General features: G+C 46.3%; 3 protein-coding genes across 6 annotated transcripts; 2 read left to right on the top strand and 1 right to left on the bottom strand.

Moving 5' to 3' along the window:
• Positions 1-35: 35 nt before the first annotated feature.
• On the top strand, positions 36-13,972 carry HARS1 (histidyl-tRNA synthetase 1). Of its 4 annotated transcripts, none has more exons than XM_015063748.3 (13): positions 36-198; positions 465-554; positions 5,149-5,268; positions 8,157-8,252; positions 8,909-9,034; positions 9,936-10,043; positions 10,200-10,298; positions 10,530-10,623; positions 10,816-10,943; positions 11,037-11,183; positions 12,797-12,913; positions 13,087-13,233; positions 13,565-13,972. In XM_015063748.3, the coding sequence occupies exons 1-13, from the start codon at positions 109-111 to the stop codon at positions 13,634-13,636; spliced, it is 1,434 nt and encodes a 477-aa protein (XP_014919234.1). In that variant the 5' UTR covers positions 36-108; the 3' UTR covers positions 13,637-13,972. The 4 variants fall into 4 exon arrangements, with proteins under 4 accessions (XP_014919234.1, XP_014919224.1, XP_014919217.1 ...); XM_015063738.3 differs by having other exon boundaries at positions 11,037-11,279; positions 13,087-13,174; XM_015063731.3 differs by having other exon boundaries at positions 37-198; positions 11,037-11,279.
• On the bottom strand, positions 13,755-21,213 carry WDR55 (WD repeat domain 55). The gene is made up of 7 exons (XM_015063771.3): positions 20,924-21,213; positions 18,609-18,709; positions 18,439-18,526; positions 18,168-18,347; positions 17,979-18,078; positions 17,722-17,891; positions 13,755-17,638 (listed from the first exon to the last, which is right to left on the bottom strand). Exons 1-7 carry the CDS (start codon positions 21,112-21,114, stop codon positions 17,320-17,322), a joined length of 1,149 nt encoding a protein of 382 aa, XP_014919257.2. The 5' UTR covers positions 21,115-21,213; the 3' UTR covers positions 13,755-17,319.
• Positions 14,291-17,091, top strand: DND1 (DND microRNA-mediated repression inhibitor 1). The gene is made up of 4 exons (XM_053222019.1): positions 14,291-14,383; positions 14,517-14,634; positions 15,028-15,489; positions 16,156-17,091. The coding sequence occupies exons 1-4, from the start codon at positions 14,360-14,362 to the stop codon at positions 16,611-16,613; spliced, it is 1,062 nt and encodes a 353-aa protein (XP_053077994.1). The 5' UTR covers positions 14,291-14,359; the 3' UTR covers positions 16,614-17,091.
• Positions 21,214-22,949: the final 1,736 nt, after the last annotated feature.

Raw genomic sequence — 22,949 nt, 5'->3', positions numbered from 1 at the left:
GCTCTCTAGGCGTGTGGGCCAGTGACTCGATAGCCGGAAGTTATCCGAGTTGAGGCTGCGGAAAGCCCAGAAGATCTAGACAGCAGTCAGCGCTAGTTGGCGTTAAGTATGGCAGAACGTGCAGCACTGGAAGAGCTAGTGCGACTTCAGGGAGAGCGCGTGCGGGGCCTCAAGCAGCAGAAGGCCAGCGCTGAGCAGGTGCGACCCAGGTGGCGGGGAGAAGCCAAATTAGGGCCAGGGAGGACATAGAGCTGGGTGGTCTGCATAGAGGAAAAAGATGTGGGAAAAGAGACCGGACTGGTAGAGAGGAGCAGGGCCTGGTTGGGGAGGTGGCCGGGGTAGGACGAGGGAAGGAAAGCTGGGCCTGGAGAGCTAGATTCTGATGAGGGAGGGATACTGAATGAATGGCTGAAGAGGGAAGGGAGTGTCAGAGTGATAGACCAGCCCGTGCTTTACCCCCACAGATTGAGGAGGAAGTGGCAAAACTACTAAAACTGAAGGCACAGCTGGGCCCTGATGAAGGGAAACAGAAGTTTGTGCTCAAGACCCCCAAGGTAAATATAATTTCTTTTCAGAGGCTCTGGGAGGGCCCTTAATTCCCCTCCCAATGGTGGATGTGCTTGTTTCCCTGAACAGTTGCTCTGGGTGGTGGGCTGAATTGGAGCCTGAGTCATTCTGGGATAGCAAAGGGATGGCAGAAACTAGGCCAGCTGGTTGCCTAGGGGAGTATGCCAGCTACTGCTACTCCTTTCATTCAGCAAATATTTGTTGAGTGCCTACTATGTGCCAAGCATTGTAGGAAGTAGTGAGAGTATACCATGGTGAACAATACAGCCTGTCCTCATGGAGCTTACATTCTACTGAAGGAAACAGACTTAGGACAAATAATCCCACTCTTGAATATGTAATTTTAAATTGTGATAAATGACATAAAGAAATAACAAGAATTCTCTGAGAAAAATAAGAGAGAACTAGAGTCTGAAAAAGCATCCCTGAAGAAGTGATATACTAACTGACATAACACATAAATGGGAGGTAGCTAGAGGAGTATGGAAATCCTGAAGGAGAAAAGAACCCTAGTAGTTTCCAGGAACTAGAAAAAGACCCGTATGAGTAGAACCAAATACAGCGGGAAAGTACAGTGGAATGGAATGAGGTTGTGGATTACTAGCCCAGCCTCAAGGATTTCAGTTCAGAGGCCACACTCTTTCTAAGTTCTGTAAGCACAACTATTTACCATGGTTTATTTACTCTGAGAGGCTGAGACTAGGTGTCTGGAACTGAATAGATATTTAATAAACATATGTGAAATTGAATTCCAAAGGAGAGGGGTCTTCCTTGTGTTGAGATGTCACCTTTTAAGGTTAATTCTTTAGGCTCCTAAATTCACTGAGCTATTCCTTTCCACACACAACTCATTTCAGCGGTTAAAGAGACAATGTAAAATCACAGAGCAGTGATAATCAATAGTTATTCAAACTATTTGGTGAAGATTAATGGGGAATTTGTGATCATTCAGGCTGGCCTTACTTAAATCTAACAATCAGTCTTAACATCGCTAAAAGTAGGACAGCCAGATATTATGTTGCTCCTGATGTGATGCAATAAGAAGTACACAGCACCACCTATAAAGTATTCTTGCCAAGAAAAATTGAACCTGAATCCAATCAGGTCTTCTGACCTAACTACCAGTTTACCAGAAATAAGGGAGATGGAGGAATATGTTAAGTGACACGTTGAATATATTGTTAATAAAATCTAGAATATGAAAAGTTCTTTAGGACAAGTGATTCAGTTTCCTCAACAAAGAAATGACACTTCTTTAAAAAAGGAAAGGAAACTTTTGTAGATCAAGCAGACAAGAGACAACAAACACAATGCATGGGCTTCATTTAGAATCTCATTAGAACAAGCCAATTATAAAAAAATATTCTTGAGGCAATTGGAGAAAATTAAACATAGCTGGAGTATTAGATAATATTAAAGGGTTGCAGTTTGTTTCCTTGGTTTAATAAACGTAGTGTTTTGGCTTTTTTTTTTTTAACCGTGTACATTACAGAATCATACTGAAATATTTATGGACAAACTGGTATGATGTCTGGATTTACTTTAAAATACTCCAGAAAAAAAAAAATGTTGGGGCTTAGATAATATTAACAGATGCTGATGGTTATTGAAGCTGGGTAATAGATACATGGTGGTCTATTATACTATTCACTATAATATGTGTTTGAAAATGTCTATACTCTTTTAAAAGAAAGTGAGACTATATTGGAGAGTTAATATCCACTTTGTTGAAACACTGAAGTGTGATTTATATTAATAGAAAATTCAGTATTATGGGGACAGGACTCTTTCAAGAGGTTTTTGTGGTCAAAATTATTTAAATTTTTTTTTTCAACATTTTTATTTATTTTTGGGACAGAGAGAGACAGAGCATGAACGGGGGAGGGGCAGAGAGAGAGGGAGACCCAGAATCGGAAAGCTCCAGGCTCTGAGCCATCAGCCCAGAGCCCGACGCAGGGCTCGAACTCACGGACCGCGAGATGGTGACCTGGCTGAAGTCGGACGCTTAACCGACTGCGCCACCCAGGCGCCCCTCAAAATTATTTTAAAAAAATTTTTTTAATGTTTATTTTTTGAGACAGAGAGAGACAGAACATGGGCAGGGGAGGTGCAGAGAGAGAGGGAGACACAGAATCTGAAGCAGGCTCCCGGCTCTGAGCTGTCAGCATGGAGCCCATCGTGGGGTTTGAACTCACGAACCACAAGATCATGACCTGAGCTGAACTTAACTGAGAAATTACTCATTTTATTGAATATCAACCCTTGAGTACACTCTTTTTTTGTATTCTGCGTCATGAAATGGGAAGTATACATAGAGCACTTCTGCATTCTAAGGTAGGAAAAACACACCCTTGTATGAGTTTTAAGCTGGACTAGGTACTTTTTTCACATAACACCTTTTTTATTTGAGAGAAAAACCGAAACACAAACTTTTGTTTTTAAGATTTGGGTATTTGGCAGACATTTTCATGAAAATGAATGAAGTGAGCTTTGTCACCTCAAGGAAGATATCTGACCATATTTCTGCTGGTGATAAAATTCAAGCACTCAAGTGAAAGGGTTTTAGGAAACTTGTATCTTCCACCATGAACTAGACAGCTTCCCAATACAGTAAGACTTTCCTCTCGAGATCTGTGTTGCTATTAACAAATGTGTTTTCTGATATTGTATAATGCAGTGTGTAAATATTTGGAAGATCTGTATAATTTATCAATGAACCAGTATTTTCCTCATGACCAATGTATGATGTTATAAAATCATGCATGGGTAAAAGCTCCATTTAAAGTACAACATGGAGCTGGGGCACCTGGGTGGCTTAGTCAGTTAAGCATCCAACTTCGGCTCAGGTCAAGATCTCGCGGTTCGTGAATTTAAGCCCCGCATCGGGCTCTGTGCTGACAGCTCAGAGCCTGGAGCCTCTTTCGGATTTTGTTTCTCCCTCTCACTCTGCCCCTTCCCCACTCATGCTTTGTCTCTGTGTCTCTCAAAAATTAATAAATGTTAAAAAAAATTTTTTTAAGTACAACATGGAGCAATAAGTATTTTTTAAATTATGGTAAAATATATGTAACACAAAATTTGCCATTTTAACCATTTTTAAGTGTACAGTTCAGTGGCATTAGGTAGATTCACATTGTTTTGCAACTATCACCACCATTCTTCCCCAGAATCTTTTCATCATCCCATACTGACATTCTGTACCCAGTAAGCAGTAACTCTCCACTCTACCATTCCTCTAGCCCCAGGTAACCACTGTTCTACTTTCTGTCACTATAAATTCTGGGTACTATATATAAATAATGGATTTTAATGTAATAGTATGAAAAGTAATCAATGAAGTTTCAGAATCCACATTGCAACCAGTCTTTAAGAAACCACCATTTGTTGGATTTTGGTATAGTTTAAGAAAAATATCTACAGTTAGCTGAAAAGTTTATTAAAATATTCTTTCTTTTACAGTCACACATCTTTGTAAGGCTAGGTTTTCTTTACGCAACCAGAACAACATATCACAACAAAATTAAATGCATAAAGTATGTATGAGAATACAGCTGTCTTCTGTTAAGCCAGACATTAAAGACTTGCAAAAATGTGAATCAGCATCACACTTTTCACCAGTTTTTGTTTTGTTTTGTTTTGGAAAGTAGTTACATTTTCCTAAAATTTCTTTTTTTTTCAATTTTTTGTTAACATTTATTTATTTTTTGCGAGAGACGGAGCGTGAGCAGCAGAGGGGCAGAGAGAAAGAAGACAGACAATATGAAGTAGTCTCCAGCTTCAAGCTGTCAGCACAGAGCTGGACGCGGGGCTCAAACTCATGAACTGTGAGATCATGACCTGAGCCGAAATCAGACACTTAACCGACTGAACCCCCCAGGCGCCCCTCATAGTTTTAATTTCTAATATAATAAATGTTGATAGGTATAATTCACTTTGGGGTCCTTAAGAAGTGGTAAGAGTTTAAAGAGGTCCTAAGACCAAAGACTTGAGAATAGAGTATAGATGCCCAGAATAGAAGCTCTGACCTGAAAGAATGGCATTCTAGTCCTGACCACCACAGAACTGCTGTAATGATTTAACTTCTCAATATCCTGTAATTCAACCATAATTTTGCCCCACCTATATCAAGGGCTATTAGAAACAAATGAGAGAAGAAATAATACTTATTAGATTTTTTTTTTAAATTATGTTGGGGAAAAACATTACTTATAAAATTTGGAATTTAACTAGCTAAGCCAGTTTCATTTGGTTATATACATGTCATCAGGTAGGTATTTTCTATTAGGGAAATGTTCTGGTGTCACATGAAAAGGTTTTAGGAAAACTTCTCAGAAAATAGCGTTCTAGAAAGTAGAACCAAGCTAAAAAGGGGATGGAATTTAGAGGGGTGATAGCAAATGGGGATAATTAATAGGGAATTGTTTGTGCTTGCTTTAGAACTCAGTAGCCTGTAGGAAAATCTAAGTTTGGGACATTGTTTGCCTTCGTTATCATTGAGGTCATGCTTTTATATTTCTAAGCCTTAATGTTCTCTGTTTTTAAATCCCATCCCTGATTCTGTGGCTGATTTCAATTCCCAAGGGTACAAGAGACTACAGTCCCCGGCAGATGGCCATTCGGGAGAAGGTGTTCGATGTAATCATCAGCTGCTTCAAGCGTCATGGTGCAGAAGTAATTGATACACCTGTGTTTGAACTGAAGGTGAGGGATGGGTGAGGAGAAATTGTGTGGTGGAAGAGTGGATATACAAACAGCTAAGAAGATAAAGAGACAGTGAGGGCCCAAAGGGTGTCTCTACTGTTGTGGACAAAGACCAATATTTTCTCCAGCGAGAAAGGAGACAGGCTTGGTCTTGAAGGAGAGGCCCTGCTTTTATTTACCTTGGTAAATGGCTGGTGGCTTACAAAAGAGAGCCCTTCTCTTTAGTGGAATTTGTTATGATCCTATTTACAGTGAATTCCCTGGTACGTCTACTTGGGATGTTTTGAAATACACACAGACCATACATATAAAGTATAAATATGCAACTAGTTTCCTGTTAATGTACCCTGAGAATGTTTCTAGTTCTTTACTATTAAAAAAAAACATTGCAGGGTGCCTGGGTGGCTTAGTCGGTTAAGCAACTGACACGTGGTTTTGGCTCAGGTCATGATCTTGTGGTTTGTGAGTTCGAGCCCTGAGTCAGACTCCATGCTGGCAGTGCGGAGCCTATTTGGGATTCTTTCCCTCTCTCTCTGCCCCTCCTCCTCACGTGCATTCTCTCTCTCTCTCTCTCTCTCTTTCTCTCTCTCTCTTTCTCAAAAATAAACTTAAAAAAAAAAACAAAAAAACAAATTGCTTCCTGGTTAAAACCCAGTGACTCCCATTATATTTATCACAAAATCCAAAGTCTGTTCCTGCTTACGAGGCCCTACATGATCTGGCCATTTGCCTACCTTTTCCATCTCTTCCCTTGCTGTTCTTCCCCTTGGCTACTATGCTACTCTGGTCTTCATTCTATTCCTGCAACATTCTAAATATGTTTCTATCTCAGGGCCCTTGTACTTTTTCTTCTCTCTTCCTGAACTCCCTTTCCCCTAACTCTTGGATTTTAATTTCAGATTAGAGATGAAAGATTTTAATTTCAGATATAAACTCAAATGCCATTTTTCAAATGGTCCTCTCCAACTATCTTGTCTAAAGTAGCCCTTGTCTATCACAGGACCTGTTTTATTTCCATTAGAACAGCTATCACTAACTGAAAGTATCTGTTCGTTGGTTACTTTGCATTAGTGTACTGTCCATCTCTTCTCATTAGTGTGGAAGATCCATGAGGGCACAGATTACCTTTGACTAGTTCACTGATGTGTATTCAGTGCTTAGAACAATATCTGGTACTGGTGGGCATTCATCTGCAGGGCAAATTCGTAGAAATGGAATTACCGTGTCAAAAAGTTGTACTCATTTATGTTTACCAATTGTATTCATTTCCTAGGGCTCCCACAATAAAGTGCCATAGACTGGGTTACTTAACAAATTTAATGTCAGGAGTCTAGAAGTCCAAGATAAGATATCAGCAGGGTTGGTTCTTTCTCAGGGTGAGGAGGGAAGGGCCTGTTTTAGACCTCCCTCCTTGACTTGTAGATGGTGTCTTTGTCCCATGTCGTCACATCATCTTCTGTGTCCAATTTTCCTATTTTTTATAAAGACATTAGTTATATTGGATTAGGGCCTACCCTAATGACATCATTTTAGCTTAACTACCTCTTCAAAGACCCTATCTCCAAGTAGAGACACATTCTGAGGTTACTGGGGGATAGGATTTCAATATATGAACTTTGAAGAGGACACAGTTCAGCCCATAACACCAATCACTATATGAGTGTTTCTGTTTCTATACACTGGGAATTTTCAGGCTTTTAAAACTTTGCCATTCTGGTAGGTGAAATATGTTATCACCTTACTGAAAGCATCACATGGCAAGAACTACTTCAGTTTTGTCTTTTGACATTGCTCAAACCTCAGGCATCATAGAAACATTTAAGTGTGTTGATCTAATAACCCGCTCTTAGAAGTTAAGCCTCAAAAAACTATATATTCAAAAGAAAACACTATATACTGAACTATATTTATTGAAATGTTAGGGAACTTTTTTTTAATTGGAATGACCTAAACAATTAACAGTAGAACACTAGAAAGGAAGGAAATACAGAGCTGCTTCTCACTGAAGTATTATGCAGCTTTTAAAAATAATACTTCAGGGGTGCCTGTGTGGCTCAGTCGGTTGAGTGTCTGTCTTTGGCTCAGGTCATGATTTCACAGTTCATGGGTTTGAGCCCCACATCGGGATCACTGCTGTCATTGCTGAGCATGCTTGGGATCCTCTGTCCCTCACTCTCTCTGCCCCTCCACCATTCATGCTCTTTCTCTTTCCCTCTCTCTCTCTCTCTCGCAAAAATAAATTAACATTAAAAAAAAAACCCTTCAGCTCTGTCACAAAATGGAAATGTGATAAGCAGAAAACGAAATTGATATTTCCTTTTGATTATAATTAACATCAAATACATAAGCATTGGGATAGAGAGCAGAAGCACAGACAAGTTGAAATTGGTCATGTTAGGATGGTGGGTTTTTGTTTTAATATTTCTTTTTAAATTATTATATTTGTGGCACCTGGGTGGCTCAGTAGGTTGAGCGTCCAACTCTTGATTTCGGTTCAGTTCATGATCTTGAGATTCATGAGTTCAAGCCCCACGTCAGGCTCTGTGCTGAGCATGGAGCCTGCTAAAGATTCTCTCTCTCTCCCTTTCTCTATCTCGGCACCTGGGTGGCTCAGCTGGTTGAGCATCCAATTCTTTATCTCAGCTGAGGTCATGATTTTGTGGTTTGTGAGTTCAAGCCCCTTGTTGGACTCTGCACTAACAACACAGAGCCTGCTTGGAATTCTCTGTCCCTCTCTTAGCCCCATTGCACTCATGCTCGCTCGCTCTCTCTCTCTCTCTCTCTCTCTCTCTGCTGCTTTCCCCTGCTACACTGTGTAAAAAAATTAAAATTAAAAATAAATTTGTTAGATTTATCATCATGACCACATTTCTTTATATTTTCTCCAGGAAACACTGACTGGAAAGTATGGAGAAGACTCTAAGCTTATCTATGACCTGAAGGACCAAGGTGGAGAGCTATTGTCCCTTCGCTATGACCTCACTGTATCTTTCTAAACCTGGGCTCTTGGTACTTTGGATCAATTGGTTCTCATTGGGCTGAGGCTAATTTCTAACCTCAGGTATGGGGATAGCTAGACATAGATGGGATTAAATATGATGCTTGTGGCGATCAGGGAAGTTACTTGTTTAAACCAGGAATGGGACTTTGGCTAAACAGAACATAGCCTTAAAAGTCTTGTGAATCCTGAGTGAGACCTCCACGATATGTCAGGAACCAGTTCCAACTCAGTGATTAATCCCTTGGCTCTAGAATATCTCTCCCCTGCCATGTCCAGTGGACAAAGTTCTCCTCAGTTGACCAACAGAATGTTTCCTTTATCTCCAAGCTATGTCAGAGAATCATCTGCTCAGAAATCCTACACAGAGATTTTCTACTCTCTGGCCAATCTGCCCAGCACCTTCCCATGTTCAGCATAGCCCAAGGGAGACGCTAACCAAAGAGAAAGAACCTTAATCTTTTTTGAGACTTCTGCTGCCCCTTGTAGTAACAAAGTTGATTCTTTTTGACTTTCAGAAATGCACTTTATCTTACAGAGGGTGGTTTTACTCACACAGAGATTAGACCCCCGCTTCTGTTGGTGGTGATAATCAACTGCCACACTGTGAGAGGAGGGGGCTTTCTCCTTAACTGTTATCAGGTTCCTTTTGCTCGATATTTAGCAATGAATAAACTGACCAACATTAAACGCTACCACATAGCAAAAGTATATCGGCGAGATAACCCAGCCATGACCCGTGGCCGATACCGGGAATTCTACCAGTGTGTGAGTATGTGGGGCATGATGGGTAACTTGGTCCTCCCTCTACTAAGTCCTCAACTTAGTAGAATCTACTGACTACTCATGGTGTACTGAACAAACTGGAAGTTCCAGCTAATGCTAACCTTTAGATTTCTTTAATATTTTCATTTAGAGAGTAGGAATTATTCTCCCCATTCTACATAGGAGTAAACTTGAGACTCAGCAGGATGAAGAGATCATAGGGATAAGAAAGCCAAAGTCGGGAGTAGAACTTTTGGTCCAGTACTCTTTATATTAAACCAAAGTGATCAAATCACAGCAAAGGATGAGGAAACGATTTGACGTATCATTCAGATCATCCAGGGTGGTGGCAAAGCTTCAGAATAAATAGAGAAAATGACTAAGGATTAAGGCCATATATTTGCCTCCACGGTGTTAGGAGGAAATAAGTCAAAGTGAGTGAGTGAGATAATTGAGGAATGTAGATGAAAAGGAATCCAAACCAGTAAGAGACTCAAGAATGCTGGGAGTTTCCTCTGGGCTGCTGAGCACACAGATAATGAAGAAAGTGGTCTGTGCATGAGTGCAAACAGGCCTTCATAAAGAGAGAGCAGAGCCCCCAGGAGTCCCCCCTCCAAACCATCACTTAAGAAGGTTAAATCCCTGGGACACCTGAGTGGCTCAGTCAGTTGAGCATCTGACTTCAGCTCAGGTCTGATCTCACAGTTCATGAGTTTGAATGCTGCATTGGGTTCTATGCTGATAGCTTAGAGCCTGGAGCCTGCTTCAGATTTTGTGTCTCCCTCTCTCTCAGCCCCTCCCCTGCTCATGCTCTCTCTCTCTCTCAAAAATAAACAAACATTAAAAAAATTTTTTAAAAAGAAGGTTAAACCCCTGGGGACCTGTAGCTACTTTCTCCCTGCAGGACTTTGACATTGCTGGACAATTTGATCCCATGATCCCTGATGCAGAGTGCCTGAAGATCATGTGTGAGATCCTGAGTTCACTTCAGATAGGTGACTTCCTGGTCAAGGTAAGAATTGAATGGGTCTGGGAAGGCAGAATTGGGCTTAGCCTCTCACAGGAGAAGATTCTTGTGCAGAAAGACCAGTAGCCCAAGTGACCGAGACTGTTGAGGCTCATGTCACGTAAAGAGATTGTCTCCTCACTATGCCTTGGGTCCCTGCAGGTCAATGATCGGCGCATCCTAGATGGGATGTTTGCCATCTGTGGTGTTCCTGATAGCAAGTTCCGTACCATCTGCTCCTCAGTGGACAAGCTGGACAAGGTAATGACCCAAACACTTCACTCCTCTTTTCTCAGATCCCACCCTGCTCTGAGAAATGTAAAACAAGATCAGGAGAGAGGGGGGTCTGCCTCTATGCTCCTCAGAAGATTAGCCCCAGAATCTAGGTTGAAAGGCAACTTCTGCTCCAGAAATGCCCCCTCAGAATGGCCCACACTTGCTCTGCAGTGGATAAGCTACTTAAGGGTCCCTTACTGGTTTCTGTCTGCCTAGGTATCCTGGGAGGAAGTAAAGAATGAGATGGTGGGAGAGAAGGGCCTCACACCCGAGGTAGCTGACCACATTGGGGACTACGTCCAGCAGCATGGTGAGGCACAAACCCTGCCTCTCCAAAAGCCATCTATCTGGCTTAAAATCTTCTATGTGTGTGCGTGTGTGTGTGCGTGTGTGTCTGTGTCTGTGTGTATACGCACACATACGTGTGTAGGTCAGGCAAAAAGGTAAATCCTCTACCTTTTTCCTCTTGTCAGTCAGTTGGCTTACAAATATATCTCCCCAGGTGGGGTATCCCTGGTGGAACAGCTGCTCCAGGATCCTAAACTGTCCCAAAACAAACAGGCCTTGGAGGGCCTGGAAGACCTAAAACTGTTGTTTGAATATTTGACCCTGTTTGGCATTGCTGACAAGGTGAGTCAGGTTGGGGGTGGACACCTTAGCTGAGCTCTGGGGTTTCAGATAATTGATTCTCATCTGGTATTGACCATGATCTTGTCCCCACAGATCTCCTTCGACCTGAGCCTTGCTCGAGGGCTAGACTACTATACTGGGGTGATCTATGAGGCGGTGCTGCTACAGACCCCAGTCCGGCCAGGGGAAGAGCCCCTGGGTGTGGGCAGTGTGGCTGCTGGAGGACGCTATGATGGGCTGGTAGGCATGTTTGACCCTAAAGGACGCAAGGTGCCATGTGTGGGGCTCAGCATTGGGGTGGAGCGGATCTTCTCCATTGTGGAGCAGAGGCTAGAGGTAAGTCCTGGGGGAGGGTAGAAGCAGTCTGGGCAGTTGGTGGCACATGAGCTATCTTCTTTGATCTTGAAAGGGGCAAGTAGTACTGTTTTGGGCAAGGAGCATCTTTGCAAAGAGCTGGAGAAAAGGTGGTTGCTGTCCTTCACACATTCCCACCCCACTAGAGGCCAGTTTTATGGATATCTGATCATTCTTTCTTCACAGAATTCTTTGCTCTGGGTCCCTACTTCCCTCAGGGCTGTCAGGAGTCATGTCTGGTATATCCAAAGATCCAGATCTTCTTCAGAATACAGAACAGTTAATATTTTACTCCTCTGCTAGGTACTGTGCTTGGTGCTTTTTGTGCATTATCTAGTAAAATTCTTACACAGCCCTCTGAGAGTAGCTATTTTTATTATTTACATTTTCTAGGCAAGGAAACTAAAGCATTATAGATCATAATTTGCCCAAGGTTGTGAAACTTTTAAGCAGCAGAGTCACAGTTTGAATCCAGGCAGTATAACTCCAAAGTCTTACTCCTAACCACTCTGATACTGTCTCCAAGTGGTAAGCATGTGTCTGAGACCTTGGGATTCCCCAGGTGGCTATCTTGACTCTCTGGCCGCTAGAATCAAGGGAAGACCCTCAGGGCCTCAAGCACTCCTTTGCTGCTGCTCTTAACTGGCTGTTTGCATTCCCCTGGGAAATGCTCTGGCAGTAACCTTCCCACTGCTCCCATCCTTTTCTCTGGAATGGAAACCACCCATGTTTCCCAGTTGAGATCACTGTTCCAGTAGTCATCTGATGTTGTAAGAACTATGAAAATAGTTTTCTAGAAAAAGACAAGGCACAGGGTGCCTGGGTGGCTCGGTTGGTTAAGTATCCAACTTCAGCTCAGGTCATGATCTTGCAGTTCATGAGTTCGAGCCCCACATTGGGCTCTGTGCTGACAGCTCAGAGCCTGGACCCTACTTCAGATTCTGTGTCTCCCCTCCCCTGTCTGACCCTCCCCTGCTCACACTCGGTATCTCTGTCTCAAAAATAAACATTAAAAAAAAAAAGAAAAAGAAAAAGACAAGGCACAGCAGCAGCATTCTCCCTTTCCCCCCAACCACCCACACCCTGGGTTGGGCCCTATGGCCGAAGTACAAGAGGGACAGTCTCTTGACTGGGCACATAGTAAGTGAGAATTAGAACTAGGTGAGCTCACAGTGTTACTTCTGTGTGAATGTTCTTGTGAACACTTAAGGTACTAAAAGGAGACAAGTTTGAAGTTACTGTATGTAAACTACCTTTACTCTTGCCCTACATTATCTATTCTGGCAAGTCATATGTACAAGCCAGTCAGTTCCTTTCTACATCTTCTAAACACTACCTTATGCCCAATTGCTAGAGAAGACTGGGCCCCTGTGTTAATGAAGCTCCCAGAGTTGGGCCTGGTCTCTCAGAATCCTAACAATAAACAGCCTGTTCTGTTTGCTTCTTGAAAGTACTAAAGGGTAGCCCAGCTCTGTGACTTTTATCTGCCCCTTCCCCAGGCTTTGGAGGAAAAAGTACGGACCACAGAAACACAGGTGCTTGTGGCATCCGCACAGAAGAGGCTGCTGGAGGAAAGACTAAAACTCGTTTCGGAGCTCTGGGATGCTGGGATCAAGGTAGAGGAGGCAAGCCCCAGGGAGGCAACAAACTTGGGAGTGCTGGGCACAGACTAAGTAAAAGCTCATCCATAGTGACTTCTTGGGAGTAGAGCTAAGCACTTGGGCCCCAAGGAGGTTGTCCCTGAGGACAATAGAAGCCGGCTCTCATCATCTGCCCTGGTCCCCTGCAGGCAGAGCTGCTCTACAAGAAGAACCCAAAGTTGCTGAACCAGCTGCAGTACTGTGAGGAGGCAGGCATCCCACTGGTGGCCATCATTGGTGAGCAGGAGCTCAAGGATGGGGTCATCAAGCTTCGTTCGGTGGCCAGTAGGGAAGAGGTAGGTAGGTGGGCAGGAAGGCTGAGGGACAGGGAATGTATGCCATTTTGGCAGACCAATGCCCATTCAAGACCTGAGCAAAACCCTTGCATTCCCATTAGTACTTACTCAGAATGGACTTAACCTGTTAACTGTTGTCATAGTAGGGGAGGAATCCCATCTCCATCTATACCATGTCTCTGGCTCCCCCCAAGGAGCACTGTCTGTCTGAGGTGTTTGCCTGCCTTCCTTATCCAGCTGACCCAAGCCTGATGGCCAGAGGAAGGAGTGGGCCCTCAGGAGTAGTGGAGTCAAAGATGCTCATACCACCTTTTTACCTCATTCTGGCCAGGTGGATGTCCGAAGAGAAGACCTTGTGGAAGAAATCAAAAGGAGAACAAGCCCGGCCCTTTGCATCTGCTGAGTTGAGCACATTATCAGGAGAAAGTGGGACTGGCACTATTTGAAGCTAAGACAGAACTCTGCCTATGTACATCAGCAGCTTTGCACATTTCTGTTCCAGCAAGAAGACCTGAACAATGGTCAGAACACAGACTTTTTATTATCATTATTTTATTGGTAATTACAGGCCAAAATGGTCAGGTATTACACCGTTTTTCATAGGAGGTCCTGGGGGTTTAGTCCAGTCTGCACTACAGGGACCCATCCTAAGGTCTCCCCTGCAGGATGCTAACCAAATGGAGGGAATGCTCTCCACAGCCAACAGTCAAAGGTCCAATAAAATGACTCAACCACTGGAGCCTGCCTGTGTCACTATTGCTTAGCCCTGCCTTTCCCTGTGGGAGCCTGGGCCTCCCGTTTCAACCACTTAAGCGGTGTAAAATGGGGAGAAGAACTTACATTAGGCGCCACGAGCTCTTCCCCAGGGTGAAGGGTGCCGCCAGCCAGCGCACATCCATGCCCTAGGAGGTGAGACTGCCAGCACATCCAGCCGCTAAGGTTCCTAGCTTTCACCTGCGGGTAGGTTTCCGCAGCGCACGTGCAGTGGATACACCCACCCCCTTGGGAGGCGGGGTCGTGTTCAGAGCCAATGAGAGCTTGGGGGGTGGAGGGGTAGGGAAGCTTCCAGAGGCAGACAGGGGGGAGGAGGTTATAAAGCGAGTACAGAGTAGCTGGCGGGATAGCCATGCAGTCCAAGCGGGAATGTGAGGTAAGGTGGTTAGCGAGGTGGGGTCGACAAGCGCCACCAGCGCTGGGAGTGGGGACTCCTTGGGCTGCAGCTCCACAGGCGAGGTGGCGGCGGCGCGGTGATCCGCCATTCCAACCAGCCCTTTCCCCTTCAGCTGTGGTGTGAGAGGGTGAATCCGGAAAACAAGGCAGCTTTGGAGGCATGGGTCAGGGAGACGGGCATCCGCCTGGTGCAGGTGAACGGGCAGAGGAAGTATGGCGGGCCACCCCCAGGTACGGTAGTCCCACCCTACAAAATCCTTGACGGTCCCGGCTGGCACCCTCTTGGGGGCGGGGGGGGGGGTGTTCTATCCCGGGGCTGTGCAGTCAGAAACCTCTAACCCGTTGCACCCCTTTCACCCAAGAAGCTGAGAAAACTTGTCCGTAGCTCTCCACCTACCCCGCCCGTCCGCCCCCTCGAGGGAGGGTGCGGGTCTTAAGGTGCACCTACTCTGTGCTAGCCCCGTTGTTAGTTCGGGTGCCTAGTTATGCCTACGAGTCGGGGTGCGAGTGTTGCGCCCATTTCACAGATGTTTGCACATGGGCTCTCTCGGGCTGGGTTCCTGGGTTCGAACCTGGAACCATGCGGTAGGTTGACGGTGCCCCTTTCCCACCCACTTCCCCCAGGCTGGGTGGGCAGCCCGCCGCCGGCCGGCTCAGAGGTGTTTATCGGGCGGCTGCCCCAAGACGTGTACGAGCACCAGCTGATCCCACTGTTCCAGCGCGTGGGCCGGCTCTACGAGTTCCGCCTGATGATGACCTTCAGCGGCCTAAACCGTGGCTTCGCCTACGCCCGCTACAGTTCGCGGCGCGGCGCCCAGGCCGCCATCGCCACGCTGCACAACCACCCGCTGCGGCCCTCCTGCCCGCTGCTCGTGTGCCGCAGTACTGAGAAGTGCGAGCTGAGTGTGGACGGGCTGCCTCCGGGGCTGAGTCGCCGCGCGTTGCTGCTCGCGCTGCAGCCCCTGGGTCCCGGCCTGCAGGAGGCGCTGCTGATGCCCAGCCCTGGGCCCGCGCCCGCGCAAATTGCGCTGCTGAAGTTCAACTCGCACCGCGCCGCCGCCATGGCCAAAAAAGCCCTAGTGGAAGGTATGGGAGCTAGGCGGTGGGGGGGGCCGCTGGTTGGGGCCAAACACATTATGCCCTGCACTTTTACAGGTCAGCATATAGGGTAAAGAGCAAGATAGTAGCGTTAAGAATCCCTGAGTTTTCGACCTCATGCTATTTAACCTGAGATTTTTAAATTTCCGTTTGTGCTACCTACCAGGTACCATCTATGGTAACTTTAAAGTTTTCCAGGCATTATCTTGTAACTTAATCAGCATCCCAGTGACACAGACTGATCTTCCTCTTTAGATATGAAAAGAGACAGTTTTGAGATTGATTCGCCCAAGGTAGTCCTACCGAGTCTACCTTTTATCTACTGTAGAACTTCCTTCCTCAGGCTGTTTTGAGAATTAGGTGGCACTTAGCACATTCCCTGATTCTTGGCAGATATTCGCAGTAAAGGTTAGCTATTATGATGGTTATAAGGTAGACAAAGCCTGCATCAACCAGCATTCCAACAAGGAATTTAGGAGATAGCAGTTACTACACCCCCTTTACAAAGAAACACAATGAAGCCTGGAGAAGTTGCTCAAGGTTACACTACCAGGAAATGGGGAGGCTAGAAATTAAACAGGCTTGTGTTGATAGGGCTTGGGGGCTCAGGATCCAGGGGTTCGACCTGCCCTTGTCTCTGCCTTTTTTCTGCAGGGCAATCACGCCTCTGTGGAGAGCAGGTGGCCGTGGAGTGGCTCAAGCCAGATCTGAAGCAGCGACTCCGCCAGCAGCTGGTGGGCCCCTCCCTGCAGTGCCTACAGCCAGAGGGCAGTTGGTTGGCCCTGGCCAGGGACAAGTTAGAGTCCCAAGGGGCTCGGGGTGCCCTGCAGCTGTTGTGCCAGCGGATGAAGCTGGGCAGCCCTGTGTTCCTCACCAAGTGTTTGGGCATGGGCCCTGCTGGCTGGCACCGCTTCTGGTACCAGGTGGTGATCCCTGGGCATCCAGTGCCCTTCAGTGGCCTCATCTGGGTTGTGCTGGCCCCAGATGTGCAGAATGGGCATGAGATGGCTAAGGATGCTGTGTCTGCAAGGTTGCTAGAGGCACTGAGTGCCTCTAGAGCCAGTCTTCTACCGACTGGTGGGGCTAAGGCAGGTACCGTGGTTAAGCAGTGACCATGTCCTCTTCACAGGCAGCCCAAACGAGTTGACAGAGCCTGTGTCAGTCCCCAGCCCAGCAGGCCTGGGCAGCCACCATCGGATTTCACAGGGGGAGGAACATGGGCTCTGCCCTACCTCTGACACAGCCTCCCCTTTGGGGCAGGGCCCCAGTACACCTGGGACAGCTCTGGTTTGGCTAAGTTGTGGTGAGGGACCTTGCCATGCCCCTCCCAGCCCAGGGACTAACCTTGGCCCTTTGGTATTCCTTGGCCGTTCTGTGTGATACATACACAAACCTTCCTCCTCCTCCCACAGCTTAATATGAATCTCACTTCTTATTTTGTTGATTTGTCATTTTTGTTGATTTTATTTGGGGGCTGGCTGAGCCAAAGATTCAGAAATATGCTTTATGTCCCCAGTACTTTACATTCTGGTGTGTGATGTTGGGTTTTTCTATGCTGGTTGTATTTATATTAAACCCCTGGTTGGTGTACACCTGTGTCCGTGCTGTCTTGCCCCAGCTGCGGGCTTCTCTTACACTGGTAGAGTGAGTAGCCGCTACAGGGCAAGTGCTTTGTCACGAGCGCCCTCGGTCCTGCATCTCTAGCTATGCATCTTGTGCGCTGCACAAGAGTATTATAAATAAATAGCCTCTCTGGTATCCAGCCCAGGAAGCAAGACTTCCCCAGGGAGGACCCATCTTGAGATTGACCTCATCCCTTCAATCACTTTCATCCTCACTCTCCTCCCCTTCCTTCTGAGCTGTGGAGTCTTCTTCCTCCCTCAGTCCTGCAAAGAAGTCATCTGTGCTCCAAGCCTTACTGCTTAGGGCCCGGAGGGGCCCTCCCTTTTTCTTCCGCTGGCGGTAGTCATCCACTACCACAGTCCGCAGCTCGGCCATGTTCCAAAACTTAAGGCGCTGGTCATGGCCACTGCTGGCCAGGAAGCAGCCACAGTGAGAAAGGGCCAGCTTCTCCACAGGCTCTCCAGCATGCTGGCCCACAGTGCCCACCACTCGGTTTGGAAGGATATTGACAGCCCTGGGCAGAAAGAAAAGAGTGTTGGGCCCTGGCTGGTTGGGTCTGACCCTCATGTGATCTTAGGACTCTCCAGTTTCTCTCACCTGATGATTCCATCAGTGGAGCCAGTGCACAGCAGGCTCTCCGTGACTGGAACCATGCAGTCAATAGACTCAGCTCTTAGGGCAAACCGATCACTTGTGGCCCCAAAGCCGTTCCAGTTGAAGAGATATATAGTACCTTCACTGGAGCCACAGGCCACCTTCTTTCCATACTGTAGGGAAATGGAGAAAAACATGTCTGTGGCACTCCTTCAGACCAGATTGCTAGCATAATCCCAAACCCTCATACCCATCTGTACTTTCATGAGGGTGACAGAGGTCAGGTCTCCAGACTGAGGCTCTGAGAGCAGTTCAAACCGGCGTCGCCTGATGTTGAAGACACCAAGGCAGCCATCCCCACTGTAGAGAGAGCAGAGCAGCAGGCTTGGCCAAAGCTCCCAGTGAGGGAGACATTTAACAGGGAAGGGGAAGCAGCTCTGAGGCTGTACCTGGCTGTCAGCAGCAGCTTCTTAGCTGGGTCCAGAGTCATGTCAGCAATATACTCCTCGTGCTGCCGCATATCCATTAAGGGGCCCTCCTTCCGCTGGTCCCAGAGCCGGATGCCACCTGTGTCATCCCCAGTGGCCAGGACATGCTCATCTACCAGCAGAAGACTGTTGATGGGGGCACTAGAGGTACAGAGCTTCTTGAGCCATTTTTGTTCCAGTAGGGACTTAACCACCTTAACCTTGACCTCAACACACAATTAGCTCCCCTTACCCATGAGCCTTGGTTATGCGTCTTTCCAGTTGGCCCTGCTCCACATCTAGAACGTGGATGGCTTTGTCCTTGGAGACAGTAACAAGTTCTGGGGGAAAAAGTGCCCAGGTCATGGTGCTGCTCACTGATCCCTCGCCACCGTATCCCTGGCTGCCTTCCCCAATACTCACTCTGCCCATCTTCAGAGAAGACCACGGCTCGACAGGATTTGAGGTGGTGACCTGAAGACCAGAGCTCCTTGGTTTCTCCCTCTTGGCAGGAGTAGGAAAAACTGGGGGTGGAGGGGGGAGGAGATTGAATGACCCCAGATCTTGGCAGCATGGAACATAAAGACTACTCAACCTTCCAACGTACCTAGGAACTCACACTTGCACACCACCAAACCCAAAGAGCTCACCATCCCATTTTTCCGCTTTCAGTGAGCTTCAAATGTTCTGTCTTTAATTCAATATACGTTAATTCAAAGTGTATTTGCTCAGGATTTTGTAAGCTGACCCCACAACATCATTACAAAGCGAAGCCCCAGCTTCAGGAAATACTAGATCTGGACCACTATGGAGAGCATGAGATATTTACTGAAGTCAGAAGAGCCCCAGGAGCTGGAAATGTAAAAATCAACAAGACAGGGGTCTTGTACCCCAGGTAACAACTGATTACAGGACACTGTGGCCACATGTCCACATGATGAAAAGGAGGTAGGATCAAAATGGAGGTGGAGCAGAGAAACACAAGACTGAAAGCTCAGCTTTGAGGCAAATACTTGTCCACAGTGTATTACCAGTGCCTACCTCAGAGCAGATCTTCAAAAAGGACCAACGACTAAGTGCTTGCCAGTGAGTTTCAGATGAGCAGAACTGTATCTGCTTATTGTTTGCTCTGTCCCAGTGCCTTAAAGATGAGAGCCCTGGAAAGCTAAGGTTACGAAATGAGTTGGGTCATGTAAAGCAATTCACCTTGCAGATACTGGAGGCACATATCAAGGTCTCTTCTAGGGTAGAGACAAGGAATGAGGTGGGTTCCACTGGCAGGAGTGGAATGGCTGAATCCGGAAAAATGAGTTAGACTAGACTTGAGACCATAGGCCAAGCAGGATTATTAATTTAGTCCTATGGGAAAAGGAACCTCTTTGGAATGGTCATGGGAGAAGTCAGAAACCTGCCAAAAGGCAGTGGCTGGGAGCAGAGAAGAGGAGAAAAACCTGACGCAATGAGGGTGTGAGTAAAGGTGGAAGTCCAGAGGTACTCCCAAGCGTATGGCATGAAGTATGAAAGGCAGTAGAACAGAACCCACATTTGTTGAACTTCGGTGCTGTAGTATATACACCTGACACTCTGCAACATAAGTACAGACATACCTCCTTTCATTGTGCCTCAAAGATACTGCATTTTTTACAAACTGAAGGTCTGCAGCGACTCTCTGGTATGTATGTCTATCCATGCCATTTTTCAATAGCATTTGCTTACTGTGTGTCTCTGTGTCACATTTTGGTAATTCTTGCAAAATTCCAAAGTTTTTCATGATATTTGTTATAATGATCTGTGATCGTGATTATGACTCAGATTATAGTTAGTATTTTTTAGCAATCAAATATTTTTTAATTAAGGTATGTATATTGTTTTTTAGACATAATGCTAATGCACATTTAATAGACTACACTATCGTAAACTTAACTTACATGCACTGGGAAACCCAAAAATTCCTATGACTCACTTTATTGCAATGGTCTGGAGCCAAACATGCAATATCTCAGAGGTAAGCCTCTATTATTATTCCTATTTTTGAACACGAAAATATGGAAATTAACTTGCCCAAGGTGACTGAAGCTAATGAGGAGGCTGAGGTTTAAATTCATTAAGTAAATCTGACAGCACAACTCTTCTGGCTAAAACCTTCAGTGGCTTTTCACTGCTTCCACCCTACTTCTCCTTCAAAATCAAACACGTATTGAGCACCTACCCTTGTCTAGAAGCAGGAGATATAACGGAGAACAAAACGGACTACAGAATACAGAAAAGTGTTCCTTAAACTCCACTCATGACCCATTAATGAGCTGCAACCAGCATTTTATGTGTGTGCCTGCAATAACGATTAATAAACAGGTACATTTAAAAGATAAGAGGATGAATAAAACACAGTAAAGGGGGAAGTAAGCGAGGGCCAGGTGGTCACGACTTTAAAAGCCAGATTAAGGAGTTTGGACCTAATCCTAAAAACAAGGTAAACTATTGAAGGGTTTTAATCAAGAAAGAGGTGGTGGGTTTTGTGTTTTTGAAAGATTAAAACAGGCAAGAAGCAAAGTGGGGGGACCGCATTGCGCCTGTTTCAGGGTCAGGTAACTAACTGGTTTAAAACCAAATGCTGTTGAACGAATAAGACCACTTCAGTCTTCTAAAACTTGTCTCCCTGCAACTTTTCTCTCCTCGTCCCACCTCTATCCCTGGGAAGCTTCCAGATCCGGCAGCCCCCAGCCCTGCCCAGCACTTACACGTACACGTCCCCATCCACGTCCCCCGCCGCCAGAAAGTTGCGGGTCGGATGGAACGCCAGCCCACTGGCTGGAGCTTCCAGCACGATGTCTTCCGGAGTGTCCCGGATGCGGATTGGGGCTTCCGTGGAGTTGGGGTCTTCCTCGTCGTTCTCATCCTCCACAGGCCTCTCCTCACACGTGCGGTCCATGCACCAGAGGAATCCGGACCGCCTAAGAGTGCACCGGTAATCCCAAAACCCTTTCACGTGCCGGGAGGAGTGGCCCAGATTCCGCTTCCGCCTTTGGGGCGGGGCCGGAAGTGGCGCTAAGACGCGTAAAGTCCCGGCAGGCTGCAGGTATCGTGGGTGTAGTGCATCCCAGGGACCTGGTCCTCAAGTTGTAGTTCTCCGTGTTGCCGTGGCCCTTTTTTTTGGCCAGGTAGACGGCACAACCGTCATTGCTCTCCTTGGTCAAATCACCTAAAGTTGGGAACTGCCTTTAAGTCCTTTCCCCTCATCCTGATCGATGCTGACAGGTAGGGTACTCCCTCCCGCAACTATAAAGGATGATTTGCCGCCCTCGAGATAGCAGAAGGGGACGCCAGCAGTTCGTGGCTTCGTGAAGCCCATGGACGGCCTCCAGGTTAGTCCGGCAGCAGCGAAAGCCCCACACCGCGAGAATTTGATACGTGGGGTCTTGGACAGCAAGCACCTCAAGCGCACGCTTAAGCTGCTGCGTTCCGTGCTCCACATCATCCGGGCCAAAGGAACAGCGTCCTGCCGGTTTCCTACAGTTTGGCTGCATACTCTTAGTGGGCCAGACCAACAGTGCTCAGAGCTGCCAAGGAGTTGCTGAAGAGGAAAATGGGCACAACAGTTGACGTTCTGAACATTCTGGATACCAAAGGCTCCATAAAGATGGGAGCACTCTCTGGTGGGGAACATAAAGAGCACAGCTTCTGTGGTTGAAGAGAAGTTTCTCACATAACTGTAATGCTAAGCCTTCTAAGACATATGCTGATGCCCAAAGCCCTTAATAAGAGGTGAGTGAGGTGAGGGACCTCAGAGAAGCTCTATGTCCTGTGTGAATGGAAAAGTTGCCATGTGGTGTTGGGGGTCCTTGTCACTCACCATGTGGACAACCAGAGGACCTCGGTCATGTCCACAAGTCTTGGTGATATTTGCAGAAACTGATTTTAATTTTTTTTATATTTTTTTAAATGTTTATTTCGAGAAAGAGTGTGAGCAGGGGGGAAGGGCAGAGAGAGAGCAACACAGAACTCAAAGCAGGCTCCAGGCTCCCAGCTGTCAGCACAGAGCCCGATGGGGGGCACAAACCCCGTGAGATCATGACCCACAGATCAGGAGATCATGACCTGAGCCAAAGACCCACCCTTAACCGACTGAGCCACCCAGGCACCCCCCAAAAATTTTTCTAAAGTAAGCTCTACAGCCAGCATGGGGCTTGAACTCACACCTTTAGTTCAAGAGTCACATGTTCTACTGACCAAGTCAGCCAGCCAGGCTCCTCTGCAGAAACTGATTTTTATTATTTAACATAACCTCAAGATGTTATGGTCTTCATAATATAACCAAATATAAACCTTAGAACTGGATCATTTGGCCCTTTCTCTTATTTCCTCCCAGTTCAAAATGCTTGCATTTCTTAATAGCCAGCATTTTCTTTCCTTTTTTTTTTTTTAAAGATCACTTTGATTTTTTTTTTTAATTTTTTCTTTTTTAACATTTATTTATTTTTGAGACAGAGAGAGGCAGAGCATGAACAGGGGAGGGGCAGAGAGAGAGGGAGACAGAGAATCTGAAACAGGCTCCAGGCTCCAAGCTGTCAGCACAGAGCCCGACGCAGGGCTCGAACTCATGGTCCATGAGATCATGACCTGAGCCGAAGTCGAACCCCAACCGACCGAGCCACCCAGGCGCCCCAATAGCCAGCATTTTCTTAGATCTGCTATTGGGCTCAATACATCCAACCCTTGGCACAATCGTCTTTGTAATCTTATGCTTTTGCTAGAAAATCAGTTTAG

This window comes from Acinonyx jubatus, chromosome A1 (genome assembly GCF_027475565.1).
Source record: "Acinonyx jubatus isolate Ajub_Pintada_27869175 chromosome A1, VMU_Ajub_asm_v1.0, whole genome shotgun sequence".
Taxonomy (NCBI): domain Eukaryota; kingdom Metazoa; phylum Chordata; class Mammalia; order Carnivora; family Felidae; genus Acinonyx; species Acinonyx jubatus.
This window is presented reverse-complemented; position numbering and strand designations above follow the sequence as displayed.

Coding starts and splice junctions, on each gene's coding strand:
- HARS1 (XM_015063731.3), top strand. CDS start 109: ATGGCAGAACGTGCAGCACTGGAAGAGCTAGTGCGACTTCAGGGAGAG. Junction 10,044..10,199: donor TAGGTGACTTCCTGGTCAAG/GTAAGAATTGAA, acceptor GGGTCCCTGCAG/GTCAATGATCGGCGCATCCT. Junction 11,280..12,796: donor TTGTGGAGCAGAGGCTAGAG/GTAAGTCCTGGG, acceptor CCCCTTCCCCAG/GCTTTGGAGGAAAAAGTACG.
- DND1 (XM_053222019.1), top strand. CDS start 14,360: ATGCAGTCCAAGCGGGAATGTGAG. Junction 14,384..14,516: donor AGTCCAAGCGGGAATGTGAG/GTAAGGTGGTTA, acceptor TTTCCCCTTCAG/CTGTGGTGTGAGAGGGTGAA. Junction 15,490..16,155: donor CAAAAAAGCCCTAGTGGAAG/GTATGGGAGCTA, acceptor TTTTTTCTGCAG/GGCAATCACGCCTCTGTGGA.
- WDR55 (XM_015063771.3), bottom strand. CDS start 21,114: ATGGACCGCACGTGTGAGGAGAGGCCTGTGGAGGATGAGAACGACGAG. Junction 18,079..18,167: donor AAGCTGCTGCTGACAGCCAG/GTACAGCCTCAG, acceptor CTCTCTCTACAG/TGGGGATGGCTGCCTTGGTG. Junction 17,892..17,978: donor CCTCTGTCACCCTCATGAAA/GTACAGATGGGT, acceptor ATTTCCCTACAG/TATGGAAAGAAGGTGGCCTG.